At 32.6% G+C, this 20,442-nt stretch overlaps 1 protein-coding gene across 8 annotated transcripts in view; it reads left to right on the forward strand.

The window, feature by feature from the left end:
• LOC134718944 (uncharacterized) overlaps positions 1 to 18,775 on the forward strand; it is a 21,291-nt gene extending 2,516 nt beyond the window's left edge. For 3 of the 8 annotated variants that reach the window (XM_063581808.1, XM_063581806.1, XM_063581807.1), the window contains exons 2-4: positions 6,780 to 6,920; positions 12,929 to 13,066; positions 13,749 to 18,775. In XM_063581808.1, coding sequence (XP_063437878.1) covers positions 6,903 to 6,920; positions 12,929 to 13,066; positions 13,749 to 14,756 — 1,164 coding nt within the window. In that variant the 5' untranslated portion in view covers positions 6,780 to 6,902 and the 3' untranslated portion in view covers positions 14,757 to 18,775. Of the gene's footprint in view, positions 1 to 4,258; positions 4,277 to 6,779; positions 6,921 to 7,257; positions 7,285 to 7,534; positions 7,584 to 7,692; positions 7,735 to 8,423; positions 8,489 to 12,928; positions 13,067 to 13,748 lie in introns of those variants that run through there. The other 5 variants (XM_063581809.1, XM_063581813.1, XM_063581810.1 and 2 more) reach the window with 5 other exon arrangements.
• Positions 18,776 to 20,442: the final 1,667 nt, after the last annotated feature.

The following is a 20,442-nucleotide window of genomic DNA, read 5'->3' on the forward strand; positions in this document are numbered from 1 at the left end:
ACACAATTCTGGGAGAAAATAAACATTGCTACATAGCACTGAGTATCAATGAAATGCCAGAAACATGATTTGCACCAAATATGTGGATATTTGATCAATTTCTATGAAATTATCCCTGATTACAGAAAATGATAATTGAACGTTTAACTTGTACTCTTAATTTATCTTTTCGACTACAAAATTGTGACTTTTTGAATTAAAATGTTGCTTATTTGATTAGTGGTAGCTCTGTAGATCCCCATCTGCATATCTCTTCAATTTAATCATTGCAAGATATGTTTTTATCTTTAGTTAAAAAATTAATCAAAATTTGTTCAGGGTTCTATCTTCTGATTATGAGAAAGCTTCTGTCTAGGTTTTGTAAGTTAAAATTCCACAAAAGTTTGACAAAAGTAATTCAAAATCTTTCACTTACCTAAATGTTGACTGTTATATAATATTTCTTAGTGAATTATGGAAGAATGGGTTGAAAATCTTAATTTTACTCTACACGTCAGGTAATTATCAAGAATGAAGAAACAGTTTCCTGAAATTCCTTGAAGGTTTAAGGAGGAAGGTTGTACATGTATCTAAATGCTAATTGAACAAAAATGTAATCATCAGTAAAACACAGCCCCCCTCTAAATCTGCCTCTGAATGCCTAAAAAATGTATTAAGTTGAGCATTTGGGACCCAAAATATCAAAGAGATTTTGCCAAATACAGCTAACAGCTAAGGTATTCTATTCCTGCAATAAAAAATCATTAGTTTTTAAAAATTTCAAAGTTTTGTAAACAAAATATGTTTATACTGCAAAAAAAAATAGTCCATTATATCAATGAAATATTGAAAAAGAATAAAAAAAATCTCTTAGTTTAGTTTAAACATATTTATTTATAGTGGATTGGGAAACAAGTTTTGCAACTTATATTAATCCCTTTCCACTTTGCAGGTGCGAGTGCTGCCTTGTAGCCGCATTAGCCTACTCTTTTTCGAAATCTACAAGGGTGTCTTTAACGTGCAAGAGATATGGCTCTCTCTTAACACGGGTCAGCCATTTATCGTCCCCTTCCGACGGACTATCATCGTTTCCTTAAAACCATACTCGCAAATGGTGTCAAGGGAGAGCCGAAAATTGAGTTCCTGAAATTTTCATCCCGAACGGGAATCGAACCAGGAACCTTTGTGTTAGTAGTCCGATGCACTAACCACTACACCAAAAATCTCTTAATGCTGTCTTTGTATAGAAGAAGCGTCTGTCAGATAACTAAAATTTAACAAATCTTTTTTTTTTTTTTTTTTTAACCAAAAATGAATTTAAAAGTTGATGACACTAGAGAGAATGGCTATGGCAACCCTAGTTTCAGGCTTGACAAATAGTAAATTGTGAAACAGTATGTCTTATTAAGAATGTCAGTTTGTTATGTGTAATGATTTTTTCTCTAATTTAGTCAATTAATCCCTTTCTGCACCCATTGTATAAAAAAAATTAATCAACGTGTGGGTCATTTGATCTCAGTTCTTCATTGGTTAAAATCCTATTATGACGTCGAATATTCTTGTTTTCCTCTGAATTTCCTATTGTGACGGCATAAAAATATAGATTCTTACACTGTAACAAGTGTATTACGATATTTCTCCACTCGAGACAGTTAAATTTTATTATTTAAAGCGCGAGGCTTGCCGAGCCCTTTAAATAATAAAATTTAACTTTCGAGAGTGGAGAAATATCGTAATACACGAGTTATAGTGTCAGAATCTGTTTCTCTAATGCTTTTTATCGTTCTTTTTCAAAGATTTTCAGAAAATTGTGCTCTTTATAAGCGACGTCATCAGGCAAGGTCGCCTTTTTTCATGACGCCACAATAGGAAAATTGAGAAGAAAACAAAACATTTTGACGTCATAATCAAATTTCGACTAATCATTTGCCGAGAACAGATTTTTCACTAGTGAGGAGAAATATTTTTCTCACACCGGTCAGGAAATGTGAAAATAGCACAAAAATTAGAGAAAAAGGCTGCCATGCCTGATGACGTCACATAGAAAGAACACATCTTTTTGCAGATCAGTCGCAAAGAAGCAAGCAATAAGTTTGCCTGCATATTGTTTGAAAATCATTAGAGAAACAGATTCCACCACCAAACCTCTAGTAATACGATATTTACAACTCTCGATAGTTAAATTTTAAATATTTAAAACGCTCGGCAAGCCTTGCGTTTTAAATTTGAAAATTTAACTGTCTCGAGTGGATAAATATCGTATCACACTCGATGCAGTGGTAGAATCTATATTTATAAACTTTAAAATTTCAAAATTCATGTCAAATTTTAGACATCATTGTTAAGAAAATACATTTTCAGATTATTCATTCGGTAGGAGAACATTGCATTCATTATCATCTTAAGTTTCATTCCAGTTCACAACAAAAATATTTTTGAAAATAGGTGATTTCTTAAAACATCGGTCATTTCTTATTAAATATATTCATGATATTTATTTCTTATTAAATATATTTATTTTTCTTATCTTAGTTACATTTGTACACATGTATATACTTTCATATGAGAATAAAACACTTGAACACAAATTATCAATTTATAAAAGTTCACATTGCCTTGCATTAATTAAAAAAAAAAGGGGGAGATCTTCTGTGTGTAAAATCAAAAGTCAGTAGACAGTTGGCCACAGATTCTGAAAACAATCTATTTATGTGTAACAGTATTTTGCAATGCATAGTACCCAGCTGGTCATTTCTGGTCATTCATCTACAATATTGTGGTAATTATAGAGGATTTCCTGCTGTGAAGACAAACAAGTGTGTTTGAATAAAGGATGTATCAATTATCTGTTAAATTGGTAAATGTTCTGGCTATTGAGCTGAATTAACCCAAAATCTGACATTTGTTTATATGTTATAGGCCTAGGACAAACACTAAATTTCATTCTAAAATTTAGGAGATATCAAATTGCACAATTTATTGGTGTTAATTAATGATGAAAAATACAGATTAAATTCTAAATATATATTAGGTCAAATTATCATCTTCTAAATAATATCACAAGTCTGTGAAACTAATCAGATGTCAGTATTTATAATTACTTTTGATATATACATGTATGTTAAAAACTGTCATTAAGGCATCAAAAATTTTGTCAAACCAAATTTTTCTGTTTTTGTCTTCCCTTGTGATAGAATTTTCCTACTGATGCTGAGTCATAGATGCTGTTAATCCAATCATTTGGAAATTTGCACCTGATTTACATTCAACAGTTTTGTATACATGAAACAAGATAAAAATTATAGAACGCACTTCTGTAAATAAAACAAAGATATTGAAATTTCCCATGGGAAACCTCTTTACAGCTAAAACTGTGCCACTTTAACTATGAAGTTTTGTAAAACATATATCCTAGAATGAAAAGTTGTTAATATGCAAACCTATTTTATTCAAAAGTCAAAACATACAGCTGTGCAGCATATTTTCAACATTTACATGCCCAGAACGACTAAGAGTTTGAACTTATACTAATGAAAGTCTGTATTTCTCCCCCTCCCTCTTTCCCCTTTCACTATGGGTCTTCCTCATATTTCAAGTTGGCCCCTACGTACTATAAATGTCAACGTATACTGGTAATATTTCTAAGTTAAAAAATGTATGTCTCTATGTCAGAGATAAAACATATATATATGGATGATATCATGGAACGAATACATATATACAATACAAAATATCTACATGTATGAATATTATATACGGTATCCCCCAAAAGAGGCATATGCATGGTTTATTTAAATTTTATCAGTGTAATAGCTACCGTAATTGAAAACAGTACAATATTTTGAATGCTCCTGCTCTCTTAACTACTATTGCTGACAGTGTCAGATCTTTGCCCCTCCCCCATTATTTTGAAGTCTTTTCATGTTTATACATGTACATGGGGAATTGATCAATACTCTTGTGTAATATACCTGGAAATAATGGGTCACCAAATATTTCTGTTCTGGAAAATCTTAATGAATATCAGTAAAAAATTTCTGGAAATTATTCGCCCCTTTGAAAATAACATGGAATTTCTTGTGCACCAATAGACAAAAAGTTTGGATTTTTTTTGTCCAGATGGAAAATTTGTTTGGAATTTTAGAAAAAATAAAGGAAAAAAAAAAAAAATCTGGAATTCCAATGTCTTCCATAGGGGGGGGACAGACTAATTCTGGAATAGCCCATTGATGACTTTGATGTGCTGACTGCTGCCCTAAGTAACAAACATTTGTGTCCTGCCTCCATAAGATCACAGGTACCTGTGTCTGAGAAAAACAAACTTGGCATACTTCGAGCGTGTACATAGTACGACATAGTTCAAATAATTATGACGTCTGGGAGGCTATTTTTTTTTCTGCGACGCCTTCCTACGACAACGGCATCCAAGAAAAAGATTTAATTAGCCTTGCCAGACGTCATAATAGGTTGTAGGAAGGCATCCTAGAAAAAAATTAAAATAGCCTTGCCAGACGTCATAATTATTTGGACTAAGTACGACATTGCTCCGAGTCCTGTTGGTGCTGGAGCCGTGGCCAGCATGGGACGTAATAGTTCAAATAATGATGACGTCTGGCAAGTCTAATTTTTTTTTTTTCTGGGACGCATACCTAAAAAAATATTAAAATAGACTTGCCAGACATCATAATTATTTGGACTAGGGATGTTAGAGCTCTTCCATTACATATTTTGACTGTCCAATACCCCCTATTGCTATTTTTGCACTATATCTGTGCATCATTAAAGTTCCTGTAAAATGTTGACGTCATAATAGAATGTATCTGACAGTCTCTGATCCATTTAAACTGGGCCTCAATTTGTTCATTCTTCATTTACATTGTACCTGACACCCTTTACTTTCTCATATTTTCACAGTGATTCATTGATTCTGACATTTTAACTTTCATTTTTAAAATGGTTGTCAAATTACATGAATTAAGAGAGACTTCATGACCTCAAGACTTAAGTACAAAGTACATGTATACAAGTTTTTATTCAAATTTCAGCCATGAACCTTTCTATAGCAGAACATGATTACAAACCAAATGCACTCATTCTGATTCATTCAGCTTATTTTCCATGTTTTCAAATGTAAATGAAGAGGTGTTATAATATATACATGTATGTATTCATATTGACCATCAATCATTTGCATAAATCACCTCCCATAATGCATTATACATGCCTTTTATACTTCTTCCTGTTCTTATCTTTATCATGTGAAAGTCTTTAAGAGTGAACTTTAAAAGTTAAGGGCTTTTTATAGAAATAATACAAAATGTTGAGTAGGGATGTCTGTTATTTAAGGAAAAATAAATCACTCATCGTTTGAATTAAATAATTGTCCTATTGACAAAGCTAGACAGTATACATACATGTGTAGCAGGGTTCCTTCCCCTCAATTCTCAGATCTGCAGTGACATCACAACATGTAACTGACCAATCAATGATTAGCATTTTTGTTATGTAAACAATGTTGAGAGGTGATGCGGATAAGATTCCTCTAGATTTTCCATAGACTTATTGCAAATTAATTTAATTGATATATATCGTAACCAGTTGAATATAGTAATTTTACTCTTTTAATACTGTTAAAGACACTATATAATACATGTATCTCCATTTTGATTTTTAACATACTATAACCTCTGGTTAAAAAATAATCAGCAATATAAATTATCAGTAATCCCCTTCAAATAGATGAAAAATCTAGAGGATTCCGGATGGCATCACCTCCTGACAAATGTAATTGCCAGGATGTCCGGATAGAACATATAAAGCCAGTCTTAATCAACTGAGCTAGGCAATCGATTCTTTGGCTCAGTGGGTTAACGCACCAACTGTCACACAGAACACCAGGGTTGGAATCCGGGTGGTGACGATATGAATTTGTAGAGTAGATAAGTGCTCTCAGGTTACATTTGGCGCCCGACTAAAAAATCCACAATGGTAATCTGGAGTTTAGCCAGGATTTGTGTTGTTTAGATTCATATATATTGTATTAAGATAGGATGACTCTTGTGGTGGGGGAATAGTGTAGCGGGATTGCTTACTCTCAATACAGGTAGAACATATAAAGCCAGTCTTAATCAACTGAGCTAGGCAATCGATTCTTTGGCTCAGTGGGTTAACGCACCAACTGTCACACAGAACACCAGGGTTGGAATCCGGGTGGTGACGATATGAATTTGTAGAGTAGATAAGTGCTCTCAGGTTACATTTGGCGCCCGACTAAAAAATCCACAATGGTAATCTGGAGTTTAGCCAGGATTTGTGTTGTTTAGATTCATATATATTGTATTAAGATAGGATGACTCTTGTGGTGGGGGAATAGTGTAGCGGGATTGCTTACTCTCAATACAGGTAGAACATATAAAGCCAGTCTTAATCAACTGAGTTAGGGAATCGATTCTTTGGCTCAGTGGGTTAACGATCAATGTACATTTGTTTTGTCAAAGTTGAAACATGATACATTGTTTTATAAATATACATTAGTGTATCTTTCTTTTCTCCTCATTGTAATCATTGATTTATATTGTATTCAAAACATTGCAATCATTTGTACTAAATTTAACTTGCGATTATTCTGCCAGTAATGGGTGTCTTTAAAATAATGGACAATAAAATATATATATTTGATTTTATTTTGATTTGATTTGTTATTATTTGATTAAAATTGGTGGGTTAGTTGCACTTGATCTCTATGTATTTGATTGCATTTCCATAGATTATGGATGAGTTTTGTTTCTTTTTTTTTGTAGTTACCATTTTGTATTGCAGTACATGTGTGGCTACGGTGGTGTTAGGTCCTGGTTTAGCAGAGTCTGGTGTTAGGTCCTGGTTTAACAGAGTCTGGTGTTAGGTCCTGGTTTAGCAGAGTGGTGATGATAAATGACATTATGGTGAGTACAAATGTACGGCTAAGGTGGTGTTAGGTCCTGGTTTAGCAGAGTCTGGTGATGATAAATGACATTATGGTAAGTACAAATGTACCGCTAAGGTGGTGTTAGGTCCTGGTTTAGCAAAGTCTGGTGATGATAAATGACATTATGGTAAGTACAAATGTACGGCTAAGGTAGTGTTAGGTCCTGGTTTAGCAGAGTCTTGTGATGATAAATGACATTATGGTGAGTACAAATGTACGGCTATTAAGTTGGTGTTAGGTCCTGGTTTAGCAGAGTCTGGTGATGATAAATGACATTATGGTAAGTACAAATGTGTGGCTAAGGTGGTGTTAGGTCCTGGTTTAGCAGAGTCTGGTGTCAGGTCCTGGTTTAATAGAGTCTGGTTTTAGGTCCTGGTTTAGCAGAGTCTGGTAATGATAAATGACATTATGGTGAGTACAAATGTACTACTCACAGCTAAGGTGGTGTTAGGTCCTGGTTTAGCAGAGTCTGGTGATGATAAATGACATTATGGTGAGTACAAATGTATGGCTAAGGTGGTGTTAGGTCCTGGTTTAGCAGAGTCTGGTGATGATAATGACATTATGGTGAGTACAAATGTTCTGCTAAGGTGGTGTTAGGTCCTGGTTTAGCAGAGTGGTGATGATAAATGACATTATGGTGAGTAGAAATGTTCTGCTAAGGTGGTGTTAGGTTCTGGTTTAGCAGAGTCTGGTGATGATAAATGACATTATGGTAAGTACAAATGTACGGCTAAGGGTGGTGTTAGGTCCTGGTTTAGCAGAGTCTGGTGATGATAAATGACATTATGGTGAGTACAAATGTACGGCTATTAAGGTGGTGTTAGGTCCTGGTTTAGCAGAGTCTGGTGAAGATAAATGACATTATGGTAAGTACAAATGTACGGCTAAGGTGGTGTTAGGTCCTGGTTTAGCAGAGTCAGGTGATGGTAAATGACATTATGGTGAGTACAAATGTATGGCTAAGGTGGTGTTAGGTCCTGGTTTAGCAGAGTCTGGTGATGATAATGACATTATGGTGAGTACAAATGTTCTGCTAAGGTGGTGTTAGGTCCTGGTTTAGCAGAGTGGTGATGATAAATGACATTATGGAGAGTAGAAATGTACGGCTAAGGTGGTGTTAGGTTCTGGTTTAGCAGAGTCTGGTGATGATAAATGACATTATGGTAAGTACAAATGTACGGCTAAGGGTGGTGTTAGGTCCTGGTTTAGCAGAGTCTGGTGATGATAAATGACATTATGGTGAGTACAAATGTACGGCTATTAAGGTGGTGTTAGGTCCTGGTTTAGCAGAGTCTGGTGAAGATAAATGACATTATGGTAAGTACAAATGTACGGCTAAGGTGGTGTTAGGTCCTGGTTTAGCAGAGTCAGGTGATGGTAAATGACATTATGGTGAGTACAAATGTACGGCTAAGATGGTGTTAGGTCCTGGTTTAGCAGAGTCTGGTGATGATAAATGACATTATGGTGAGTACAAATGTACGGCTAAGGTGGTGTTAGGTCCTGGTTTAGCAGAGTCTGGTGATGATAAATGACATTATGGTAAGTACAAAAATGACTGGGGCATCAGACCATTGGCCATGCATGATGGCTAAGGGTGCAGACTTTGGATGGTACAAAATAGAGAATAATCATGACAATGGATTACAAATTCAGAACAAAATGTAGAAAAAAAATAAGGAATAATTTCTTCATTGAATGAAAAAGGTATATAACAAAAAAAGGATAGAAAATAGTATGGTGCATACCAAAAGAAGGAATAGATAATAATGAGCCAAAATTTCAAAAAATTAGAGATTTTTTTTTTAAATTAAATAAAAAAACAGAAATGGGAGACCCTATCCATACCCTTAGCTAGACTTAGTACATTTATTTTGTAATTTATAACTAAGGTAGCACTCCACAGTTAGAAAATAAAATTAAAAATGAGCCCCAAAATGTTTTATCATCTTCTATTCCTGGATTTCTAATACATTAACCTAACTGTTTGTGTTGCACATGTGCATATGTATGTAATCAGTATCTTCCATAGATTCAATTTTCCAAAGTCAAAAGGGTGAAAATAAATTCCTTTTATGTGTATCCATGGCAACATTCAGCTTTTATTTACCATAAAATATTGCAAAAAGGGGGGTGAACATGTCATATATCCCCCCAAAATTGGGATCAAACTAGAATTTCAATGCCTTTGAGTGATACCTTTTTAGAAACTGTTTTCTTAAATCTTCCTAATGATCAAATAAAAAATGGGTGTCTTTCGCCTCATTTTTTCGTAAAATCCAATCACAAAGTTCGTGCCATAAAAAGTTGGAAAAAAACATTACAATAATTGCCGGACCAATGTATGGTATGGACATGCAAATACGGACTGTCATACAGAAAACAGCCTATATTACATACATTACATAACCTTGATGTTCATATAAACCCAATACAAAGGCTATTTTAATACTCAGCTATCCAAAAATGAATTTTATTGCACACTAGCTCTCATATTTAAAAAATCCACAGGGGCCAAAATGCGAAACTACACACCTAACTGTGGAGTGCTACCTAAGAAATTTATGAATCCATCCAAGTAACAATTTATAAAAGTAAACCGTTATAGGTCAAGGTACTGCCTTCAACACGGTGTAATAGCTCACACTGAACAGCAAACTATAAAGGACCCAACAAATTGCTAGTGTAAAGCATGAGAAAAGAGGGGATGGGATGATAAATTTCTAACTTGTGTTAAGAGGGATTAATATCTCTTGCACGTAAAAGACACCTGTGTAGCTTTTTAAAAAGAGCAGGCTAATACCGCTTCAAGGCAGCACTTGCACCAGCCAAGTGGAAAGGGATTAATATAAGTTGTAATAACTTGTTTCCCGATCAACTATCAAATGATAAATAAATCTGTGTAAACTATAAAATGTAATTTCATTAATTTCCAAAAATGCATTTAAGGAGACTTAAGCTTGTTGGTATAATATGAAAAAGAAGATGTGGTATGATTGCCAATGAGACAACTATCCACAAAAGACCAAAATGACACAAACATTAACAACTATAGGTCACCGTATAGTCAGCTATAAAAGGCCCCAAGAAGACAATGTAAAACAATTCAAACGAGAAAACTAATGGCCTTATTTTAGATAAAAAAAAAAAATGAACAAAAAACAAATATGTAGCTTTTCAGAAAAAAAATTAAACATTTATTTTTCATTACAAATTTTATCTTTTACCTTAAAGGGGCACTAGCTGTCAAATTCATGGCCACCAATTTGACTCAAATTCTCATATTTGATTTATAACAATGTAAAACATTTATCCAAACTACCAAAAGTCTAAAATAAACAGTATACAGAGCATGGGGTAGATAGTATGTAGGTTTGTTTCGTGTGTATGTTAGCCCAGACGCCATCTAATTAACTATTGATTTGACCTCAGATGACCATATAAGGGATGTATTAAACATAAATAACGATATAAATAGATTAAACCAACACATGCAATTGGATTTTTATAGGTCTGTTTGATTTTATCTTATAGATTAAAAATTTATGTTTATCATTTTTTTTAACCATAAAAGAATAATTTTATATAGATCGAATCAGTAATCGAATGATTTACTGTAGTTTCACTTTCATTGTTAACATTCTTTTTCTGTAAATAACCTGTACACGTATAATGCATGCGTTGTCGATCTCTAGCTAGGGGTTAAATTGAAGTTCACATGAATACGGATTTAAAGAGGTCAACAAATTCACTTGCAAGTGAATGAGTAATTATCAATGTTTCTTCGCTTAATTTGACAAAATTGAACCATTTTGGCTGCTGAAAGTGAATTATTATTTCACTTTCTTTATTGATTAAACAAAAAAAAATTTACTTAAGATTTTTTACATATCTCATAGCTAGTGCCCCTTTAAGTAATTGTTACTTTATCATATGGTACAAAAATCATTCCAAAAAATCAATTCGCGTTGGCCCCAGGTGACTTTTGAAATGTAGATACCATTGAAAAAGCTCCAAATTATCTCCCTTTGGTGTTTAAATGCCATTTTTTGTCATTAAAATTCCAATATCTTTTTTAACTCATTGGTGACCTATATTTTTTATTGTTGTTTTCGAATAAGCTGTACATCAACTAAATAATTGTAAAATTTAAGCAATTTCTGTAATTCAGCTCTTTTTTTATTTCGATAGTAGCTGCTATTTCTCCTATAAGTTCAACAGAAAAAAGGACATTAACAAAAATGTATGTTTCTTTTGAAGGTAGATTGTGATCGTAAATGAACTGTTACTATTAAGTATAAGATAAAGATCTATAGAAAAATATATCGAAATCCTATATTAAATTTTAAAAAATATTTAGACCCGCAAGCCCCCTTAAGAACAGCTTGTTCAAATGTATATACATATACAAATGTATACTAAAGCTATAGACACTATTTTTTTTATATTTTCTTAACACAACTTATGTTAACTACCTAAATGGTCACTTAATATTTGTAACAGGATGCTCTGAAACATTACAATTTGTTTATTATAAAAATCTTAAGAGACATTGATCAGTTTAGTGTGTAATCTTTGAGTGGGGATTATATCCTGGACATCAGAAATTTTGGATTAATAAGGTTGCCAAGGTCATATTGTTTAACAGTTTAATGACTTAGGCCAAATAAAAACATATGTGTGGTTCCTTTTTTGCCTACCTATATTTTAAGCCTAGAAATAGCCTGCTTTAAAGTTTTTGAAAAGTACTGTTAAAGTCAGAATTTACATCCCATACACTAAGTGGAAAAATATATTGCAAAATAGGAAAAGATCCATACCTACCCATCTACCTTTTCATTTGGGCTTAGTTACAGTGATTAATCCTCTAATGCAGACCTTTTCCCTTCATTGTCCTTTTAAGTTTCAGGAACCTCGTTGGCCAAGTGGTCTATGTAGTGACTACTGTAATGGCTAGCCAGTGAACATTGAGATTGTGAGTTTATAAATGAATCTGATGTGAAATTTTTCACATGAATTTCACGTGAAATTTACAAATAAAAAATTTATATTTTTCATGATTTTAATTTAAATGGAAAATTGAGATGTTATTTGAATGACTCAATCTTTTAAAAATTCATGTGAAATTTATCCAAGTTTCACATGAGATTCACGTGTTTGCTCGTTTGAGGTGATTTGAATTTTATGTGAGATTCATTTTATGAATTTAAATTCGCATAAAATTGAGGAGAGTGAAGTTTGCCTGTGTACATTATACATGTTATACTAAGGACAAACACTATAACAAATTACAAAAAAAATCTGATTTTTTTTAACCTTGCAAAATTTTAGACTTATATACATAGATGCCAACCATTACGATTTTTCCGTAGTTTTTCCGATTTTGCGATACAAACTACGCTATTACGGTCAAAGTCGAATAGTTACGGATTCCCAATCATCGCCGTTCAATTTTGTAAATCGCGGATTTTTATCATTACTTTTCCGTCCTAGTCCGGTATTTAGAAAACGACAATGTAATGTTTCCGGTTTCTCGGGAGTTATAAACCTATTGATGGGAACTAACTGACTTCCGAAGAGGAAAACTTGCATTTTATGAAGTAGCTTTCCCCCTTTCTCTACTTCTCCTTGACAAAAATGTACGAGTCGAGAACATCTAAACAATTAATGAATGGAATTCATACTACAGACAACATGTTGAACGACAAATTTTAGTGCACATCATTTTGCAACCACTCGTCAGTAATATTTATTGGTAAATGCAAGTTTTTGAATGATTACTGAAAACTTTTCAAAAATACGGAACATTTGATAGTTTGTTACTGATTGTCTCAAAAGGGGTTGGCATCTATGTATATATATAATTAACCTAGAATATATCTATAGTTGTTAATGTTTGTGTCATTTTGGTCTTTTGTGGATAGTTGTCTCATTGGCAATCATACCATATCTTCTTTTTTATATTATGTTCTTTTATTACAGAGAAGAAGAAATGGACCGTCTGCTGTGTGTATTGCATTGTGGTTATTTATAGCTTTGTTTGTTCTACAGTTCGTAAACTATGATTGGAACATATTGAATTTCCATTTGTTCAGTGATGGTGAACCACACATGGAGTTTGTAAGTTTTATATAGAAAAATGTTCAAGGGTTAATACAGTGAAAAGTAAAAATAATCATTGATGAAAGATTTAAGCAAAAAAATACAGTCAAGGGATTCAGAATCTTGAGAGCCTAGTGTTATTTAATCATTTTAATTTTGGACCATAAGCGTATCAAATGATTATGTTTTGTTGTTGTGAATTCGAATAACAGAATTCTTTTTAAAATTAAATGGCAATACATAGAATTGAAAATGGAAATGGGGAATGTGTCAAAGAGACAACAACCCGACCATAGAACAAACAACAGCAGAAGGCCACCAATTGGTCTTCAATGCAGCAAGTAATTCCTGCACCCAGAGATGCAACAAAAGAAAATAAACAAAATGGCAATAATACATAAATAACAGCCGACTACTAGCAGTTAACTGACATGCCAGCTCCAGACTTCAATAAAACTGATTGAAAGATTATGTCTATATCACATGAATATCAGGCACAATCCTTCCCGTTAGAGGTTTAGTATCATACCATCATAACATATGTGAGAAGAACATAACCCATGTCACTTATTTAGAATTTATTCAAACCCCAACCCCTTTTTACAGTTTTAAGGTACAGATGTTCCTCTAGCATGTCTAGCGTGCTTGATCTATTATAATAAAAAATCAATGGCATATTTTCACTGTTTGTATTTTACAGAGGGGACCTATCAAACCATTTACAGACAAATATAACATAGGACCGCCTCCAGTTGCGAAGAATTTGCCATATTCCACACTTAAGCCACGCCCATGGGAGATGAAAGGAGATACAAGCAATGACTACATCCATCCACCGAGAGTTACAGAAGTTCATTTAAGAATAATGGTTATCACGTACAATAGGGCGGAGTCTATGCTTCGACTGTTGAAATCTTTAAACAATGTAGATTACTTAGATGACAGAGTTGTCTTAGAAGTTTGGGTCGATAGGTCAAAGGATGGCGTTATAGATAAGAAGACTTTTGACACAGCACGAAATTTTTCTTTTGAAAAAGGTTTTAAAACTGTCCACCAACAGGATAAGCATGTTGGTATATATGGACAATGGATTGATACTTGGCAACCGACAGCTGATAGTAAAGAAATTGCTGTTATCTTTGAAGATGATATAACAGTGTCACCATTTTTCTACCGTTATTTGAAAAAGGTCCATGCACGCTATGACAATAAACCAGAAGTAAATGGTTTTTCTTTGCAAGGTATCAGCATAAAGCATGGGGGAGCTGGCGGAAATCTCCATGCACCCGATAATCATGTAGTCTTCTTGTATCCCATCGTTGGTTCCTGGGGATTTTCACCGAAGAAAGAGAATTGGATAGGATTTCAACGTTGGTTTGCAGAAGCACGTAAAAATACAAGCTTTCAGCCTTATGTTCCTGGTATATTACCAACAGGGTGGTATAAAACCTTTTTAAAACAGGGGAAAACAGATAGTATGTGGACTATGTGGCACATTTTCTATGCATATAGTAAAAAAGAACGGACGCTTTATCCCAACTTCCCCAAGAATGCTGGCATGACCATAAATTGGAAGGAGAAAGGACTGCATTATGGAAAGACACTTAAAAATACAGATCCATTAGTGATGGAGTGGGATCCCCGATTAGACAATCTTCCTGAAGAACCAATACATTTAGATGCAAATGGGAAGATTGTAACATCATGAACATATTAAAAAGTGTACATGTATGAGGGTCTACATGGATTTTACAGAATAGGGAATAATAAGGGAAATAGAGAAGGGGCAAAAATATTATGGAACGGGAAAAAATAAATAAAGGGTGCCAAAATACAGTCTGCACCAAAAACTTCTAGTCCAAAGATAAATATTCTGACAGTTTTCTTATTGTAAAACCTTACTTTTCGAAGGAAATTTTACCACTCTTGGGCAATTTGGACTAGTGGCTAAATGTGCCGACTGAAAATATCTAAATATAGAAAAAAATATAAAGTACAATTAGGGGTCTGGTGGCAGGAATAAAAATCCCCGTAAAAAAATAAAAAGAAAAAATGAAGACCCCATATCCCAGACACTCATATAACTATTGATGTACAAATTTACCATGTAGTATTCTTGTACAGCATGTAAAGTTTATTCAATCAAGTAAAGGATGATAAATAATATATTAACAAATGTACTTTAATGATGAACCTTCATGCATGTAAGAGTTTAACCTGGTAAGTTCACCAATCGTGTGATAAATCATCTTGATGAATTAATATTTTTCAGACATTGTCTGTCATGCCTGTAGACAAATCAGGACATTTTTTAAGTATTTAAATTCATGTTTTATGGTCAATTAATTGTGTTTTAATTTTTCTCTTATTCTAAACCCAATTAATACTGTTGAGTATTGTCTTTATATTTTATCACCCTATTATTCTCTATTCATTATTGTTTTAGTCCCATTTTTCTCTATTCAGTTCTTAATTTTTTTGGCACTTTATATTCTACACTTTTTGTAGATTTTTCTTTATTCACTCTTCTGTAAACCCCATCCAGACCCTCATGATATTTTCCCATCAGAATCTAATGCATCCTGGGTAATATTTTCAAAAAATTACACCAAAACGTTGTGATTGGTTAAAAATGTCATATTCAATGGAAATTCAACCAATGACGTGACTTTATATTCATTGGGGGTAAGAACAATGAAACTACCCATGATTCATAATATTCTGAAACGGCCAATTGTGTCTAGAGAATAGATATCTCTCACTTGATGCAGAGGTAGAATATATACATCACAAGCTTAACTACAACAAATTTTTACATCAATTTATCAAATTGAAATTATATCATTGCTAATAATTGCTGTTTAAAATTATCTTTATGAAATCCAAAAAATATTGCTTAGGGCTACATCATTAACTACAGCATTTTATTGTAAGTATATTTTTCTTGAAGTTACAGTATTGGTATTTGTTTGTTTATTGTCTCGTTTGTTTTGTGGTTTTTTTAGATTTGTAGTTAAGTTTCCAAGAAGTGGTCAGTTTCTGACATGTCTGAAGTGGCTAATTAATAATGTTTTGCTCTGATCAAAAATGAAATCAGTCTTTTATTTGCAATTTTTTCATTTACTGTTAGTTTTCTATAACAGTATCTGATATTTCCTGTATACTTTTATGTTATAACAGTACTTGCATGTAGATCTAGAGTTTTTATATGTTATCATGGTAATGGTTTTAAAACAAGAGACAAAATTTGTGTGTTTCAAATATTTGTTGAAGTTTTTTTTAAAGTATTTTGATTCTCAAATTATTGATAGAAACAAACAGTAACATACATGTACTATTGTTTTTTTTTGGTATATTGGGCAATAAAATAATGATTTGCAAAAGAATGTTGAAATTAATTTCATTTTTTTTAATAGTAATTTTATGATTTGAGATTTATTTTAATGCATAATTATTTTTTTTATGATAATATTACCAACTTTGGCTTGTTTCCATTAGTGAAATTAGACATACTCCAATATAATTACCAATATATACAGTATTTATGAACAAACAGATTATTTCTTCAAAATCTTCTTGCCAGTATATATTGTGCCATTGTAGATTCGTTTATTTCCGTGGGTATGAATTTTTGTCAATTTATGAAAACATGCATTTTTGTGGAAATTTGATTCCATGGTTTTGCCAATCTGTGCATACTAAACTAAAACAAAATTTGTAATTTGTTTAACATTTGAAACAAGGTTGACCTGTACTCTCAAAACCAAAATAAGTATCTACCAAAAATAATGGATCCACTTTAAATACTACATTGTGGGTTTTTAAATGTTTGCAAGGCTCTACATTAAGCATAGAACAAACTTATTCCACATTGCGTTATTAGTAAAATGTGTGAGTGGAAAATTGTTTGCTGTATTGTAAATAACATTGTTACTGGTATAAGTACTACAAAATTGATATGTGGTTTATTTTTATATTGTGTATCGTATTCATGTTTTCATTTGCTTTTGTCATTTTGTCATTCCATTTTAACTTATCATTGTTATCGCTACATGGGTGATTCCAACAATTGTTAAAAAAAGGGAGGGGGGTGCAACCATATAAGCATTGATCATGTTGATCGTAAAAAAAGGAGGGTTCCATGGCCCATTCCAACCCTTGGATCCACCACTGCTCTTTAACACATTCCTCATTTCCATTCTCAATTTCATTATTCTTAGATTTTAGAGTGTATGTATTAATTTTCTTATAAATGATTATTATTACATAATCCCCAATGGCTACCATAAATGCTTGGTGTTTAAAATATTTTGAATCTCTGTAAGATTTCTTTTAAAGTTTGTTTCAATACTCCTAAAACTGTTAAGAATGCATTTCTATATCATTAGGTGTAACCTAACTCATTCTATTATTGATTATCATGTTTATTGCAATATATTGAATATTCTTTCCAACTTTTATTTTTCCTGAGTATACATTTTTTGTTTCAAACTTCTGCATGTATATTGATAGAAAATTTGTATTTCTCTAATGGAGAGTTGTTTAAAAAAAAAGACTCATTGACAATCATACCATATTTTCTATAGTGTATTGAGTAAACTGTAGGAATTTTACATCAAACATTTATTTATCAATTCAAAGACTTAATTTATATAGTTTAAGATCTAGAGTTAGCTCCCCTTTTTGCACAAATATTTTGCTGATTTATAATTGGTTGATTTGGACAGTTGGAAATAAAATCTCATTTATGCATAATTGTGTATATCTTTACCTGTATTTCACTTTGTATGTGCCACATAGGGACAAACACTCTGTCAGTCTGCCCTGCTTCAGGTTAAAGTGTTTGGTCAAGGGTTGTTTTTGATGAAGATTAAGTCCAATCAACTTGAAACTATAAAGTATATCCTTTTTTAAGATAAGACATTCTAATTTTAATGCCAATCTAGAGGTTGTTTCTGATTTTACACTCCAATGAACATACCATAGAAAATGATAGATTGAGTAGGGCATCCACATACTTATGTACAGTACACATTCTTGTTTTACATAATGTTTGTCCTGTTTTTAGAACAATCACCTAGGGGCTAGGATCAATCATATTTTCAGTTTATATTTTATTGTGGAATTTTTCTATGTAGCAGTGCATCATGATTTAAACTATAATGTAACCTTGATCATGTTCATGTATTACCAAATATTTGTCTTTTATTTATATACAATGTAATTTAACATATTCTTATTACCTAAAATAATTTTTAATTTATATTTTTTGTCAATTGAATCGGTCAGGTTAAACTAGAGAGCTTTAAGCATGTACTTCATTGAGATTTTGGATTTTTTTGGAATTGATAAATCTATTTGGCCTTTTTGACTTTTTTGCATTCTAGCATCACTGATGAGTCTTTTGTAGACGAAACACGCTTCTGGCGTATACTAAATTTAGTCCTGGTATCTATGATGAGTTTATTTAAGAACAATTCATGGCTATTTGAAATTTTATGATAAAGTTGAAATTCAAGGCCATATTAGCCTTAATTGAACCTTCAAGTTGTTCTTTCAAAAGAAATACAGCAGTTAAAGTCAAATTTTCTATACATTGAGATTATATTCATATTTTATACTATTAAAGTATGTATGTTAACATGAGATTTTAAAGTACTGCAGATATTGGTTATGAATTGTTACTATGTTTTAAAACAAAAATTTATTAAAAGATATTTTATGTGACTCTTGTTGTAGCTTTCTAACGCCTAAAATATTTGAACTTTCCATGAATGCTAAAATCATTTCAATTTCGGCTTCTGTCACAGAATGCAACACATACTGAAAGTGAATTGGTGGCGGCTTAAATAAACTACTTTTAAAACATTTCAGTAGGAAGAACTGGATGCCTCTTACGTTGTATATTGATGCCATAGCTGGATCCAGCCCCCCCCCCCCCCCACCCCCCACCCAAACCCATTTGTGGGGAAAATTTGGCTCCCCTTATTATAAGACCTGGATCATGCTCAAAGAAAATACTTTGTCAAAATTTTAAGAAAGTTAAACGAGACAAATTAATTTTAGTTCAGGTGTTGGTACCACCCTAAGGACGCTTAACTATGGAAACAGAATACGCATGCTCGAAGCCCTTTCTGTGATTGGACATAATGCTGACATGGTGAGTGATTTGGTTGTGTTTGAAAAAAATGTCTTGTTAATTATATTGTGAGGGAAAGCAAAATAAATATTTGAACTAGATCTTACAAAGATTTATATTTTTAGTAAAATAATTGTATCTCCAATAGCTCTTTGCATCTATGACATCTATTTATTCGGGACAATTATATAACTTTTAATGTAAACTTTGTTGTACGAAGGTCTACGAACGTACATGTCTTTTAGAACGCACCTACGCATGTGAGATTTCCGCGGGTTATTGGTGAATGTAAACCACAGGCCCTTGTCTCAGAAACAAAATCTTATATACCTTAATATAATATATGTTATACTAAATATAAATGTATACTTTGAGAATTTTTTAAAAGACAAGTACCTGTGATGTAAACAGAAAGATACGAGGACCTTAAGTCATTGTGCTTTTGAAGGTTATCGAATTTAAACTTTAGTACGCGTCGGACATCTTTTTTAAAGATAGTTCTTGTTTTATACTTTATACTATTATAGATCAACTATATTTGGAGTATGGAAATATTTTTTAATGTACATGTCAGATTTTATTTGACCTTGACCTCATGTTCATGGAGCATTGCCACGCCTTAAGCTTTCCTGGTTTTGTCTTTTACAAATATTTTAAGCAATAGGGCAACTATATATGTTGCATGGACGGATTGTATATGAATGTCTGGCAGGAATCATCTGACCTTGACCTTTGTTTTGGTGGTTCATTTGTCGATGTTATGTTTTCATGGTTAAGTTTGTTACTTGAATATGATAAGCAATAGTGCAACTTTATTAAATACATAGATTGATTGTAAGATGTACATGTCTGTCTGTAATGGTTCATCTGACCTTGACCTCATTTTCATGATTTATTGGTCAATGTTTATAGTTTGGTTGGGTCTGTTTCTTAGAAACTAAATGTAATTGGTCAACTGTGTCTAGTGTAAGTTGTAAGGGGTACATGTATTTCTCGTTTATCTGACCATGGCCATATTTTCTTGGATCATTCTGGATTATGAAGTCATTTTAAAACTTTATATTTAGGACTAACAACTTAATATCAATGGTTAGTATCAAGAAGGCGAGACATTTCAGCTTGTGCACTCTTGTTTTTCCCGAGATTAATGTTATAGGTTTATTATCACCACCACAATCTATATATATACGCCACATGACCATTTTGAAAAAAGAAAACGAAAGTATTGCATATCTTTATTGTTTATCGTCATCAA

The sequence above is a fragment of the Mytilus trossulus genome, chromosome 5 (genome assembly GCF_036588685.1).
Source record: "Mytilus trossulus isolate FHL-02 chromosome 5, PNRI_Mtr1.1.1.hap1, whole genome shotgun sequence".
Classification (NCBI taxonomy): Eukaryota; Metazoa; Mollusca; class Bivalvia; order Mytilida; family Mytilidae; genus Mytilus; species Mytilus trossulus.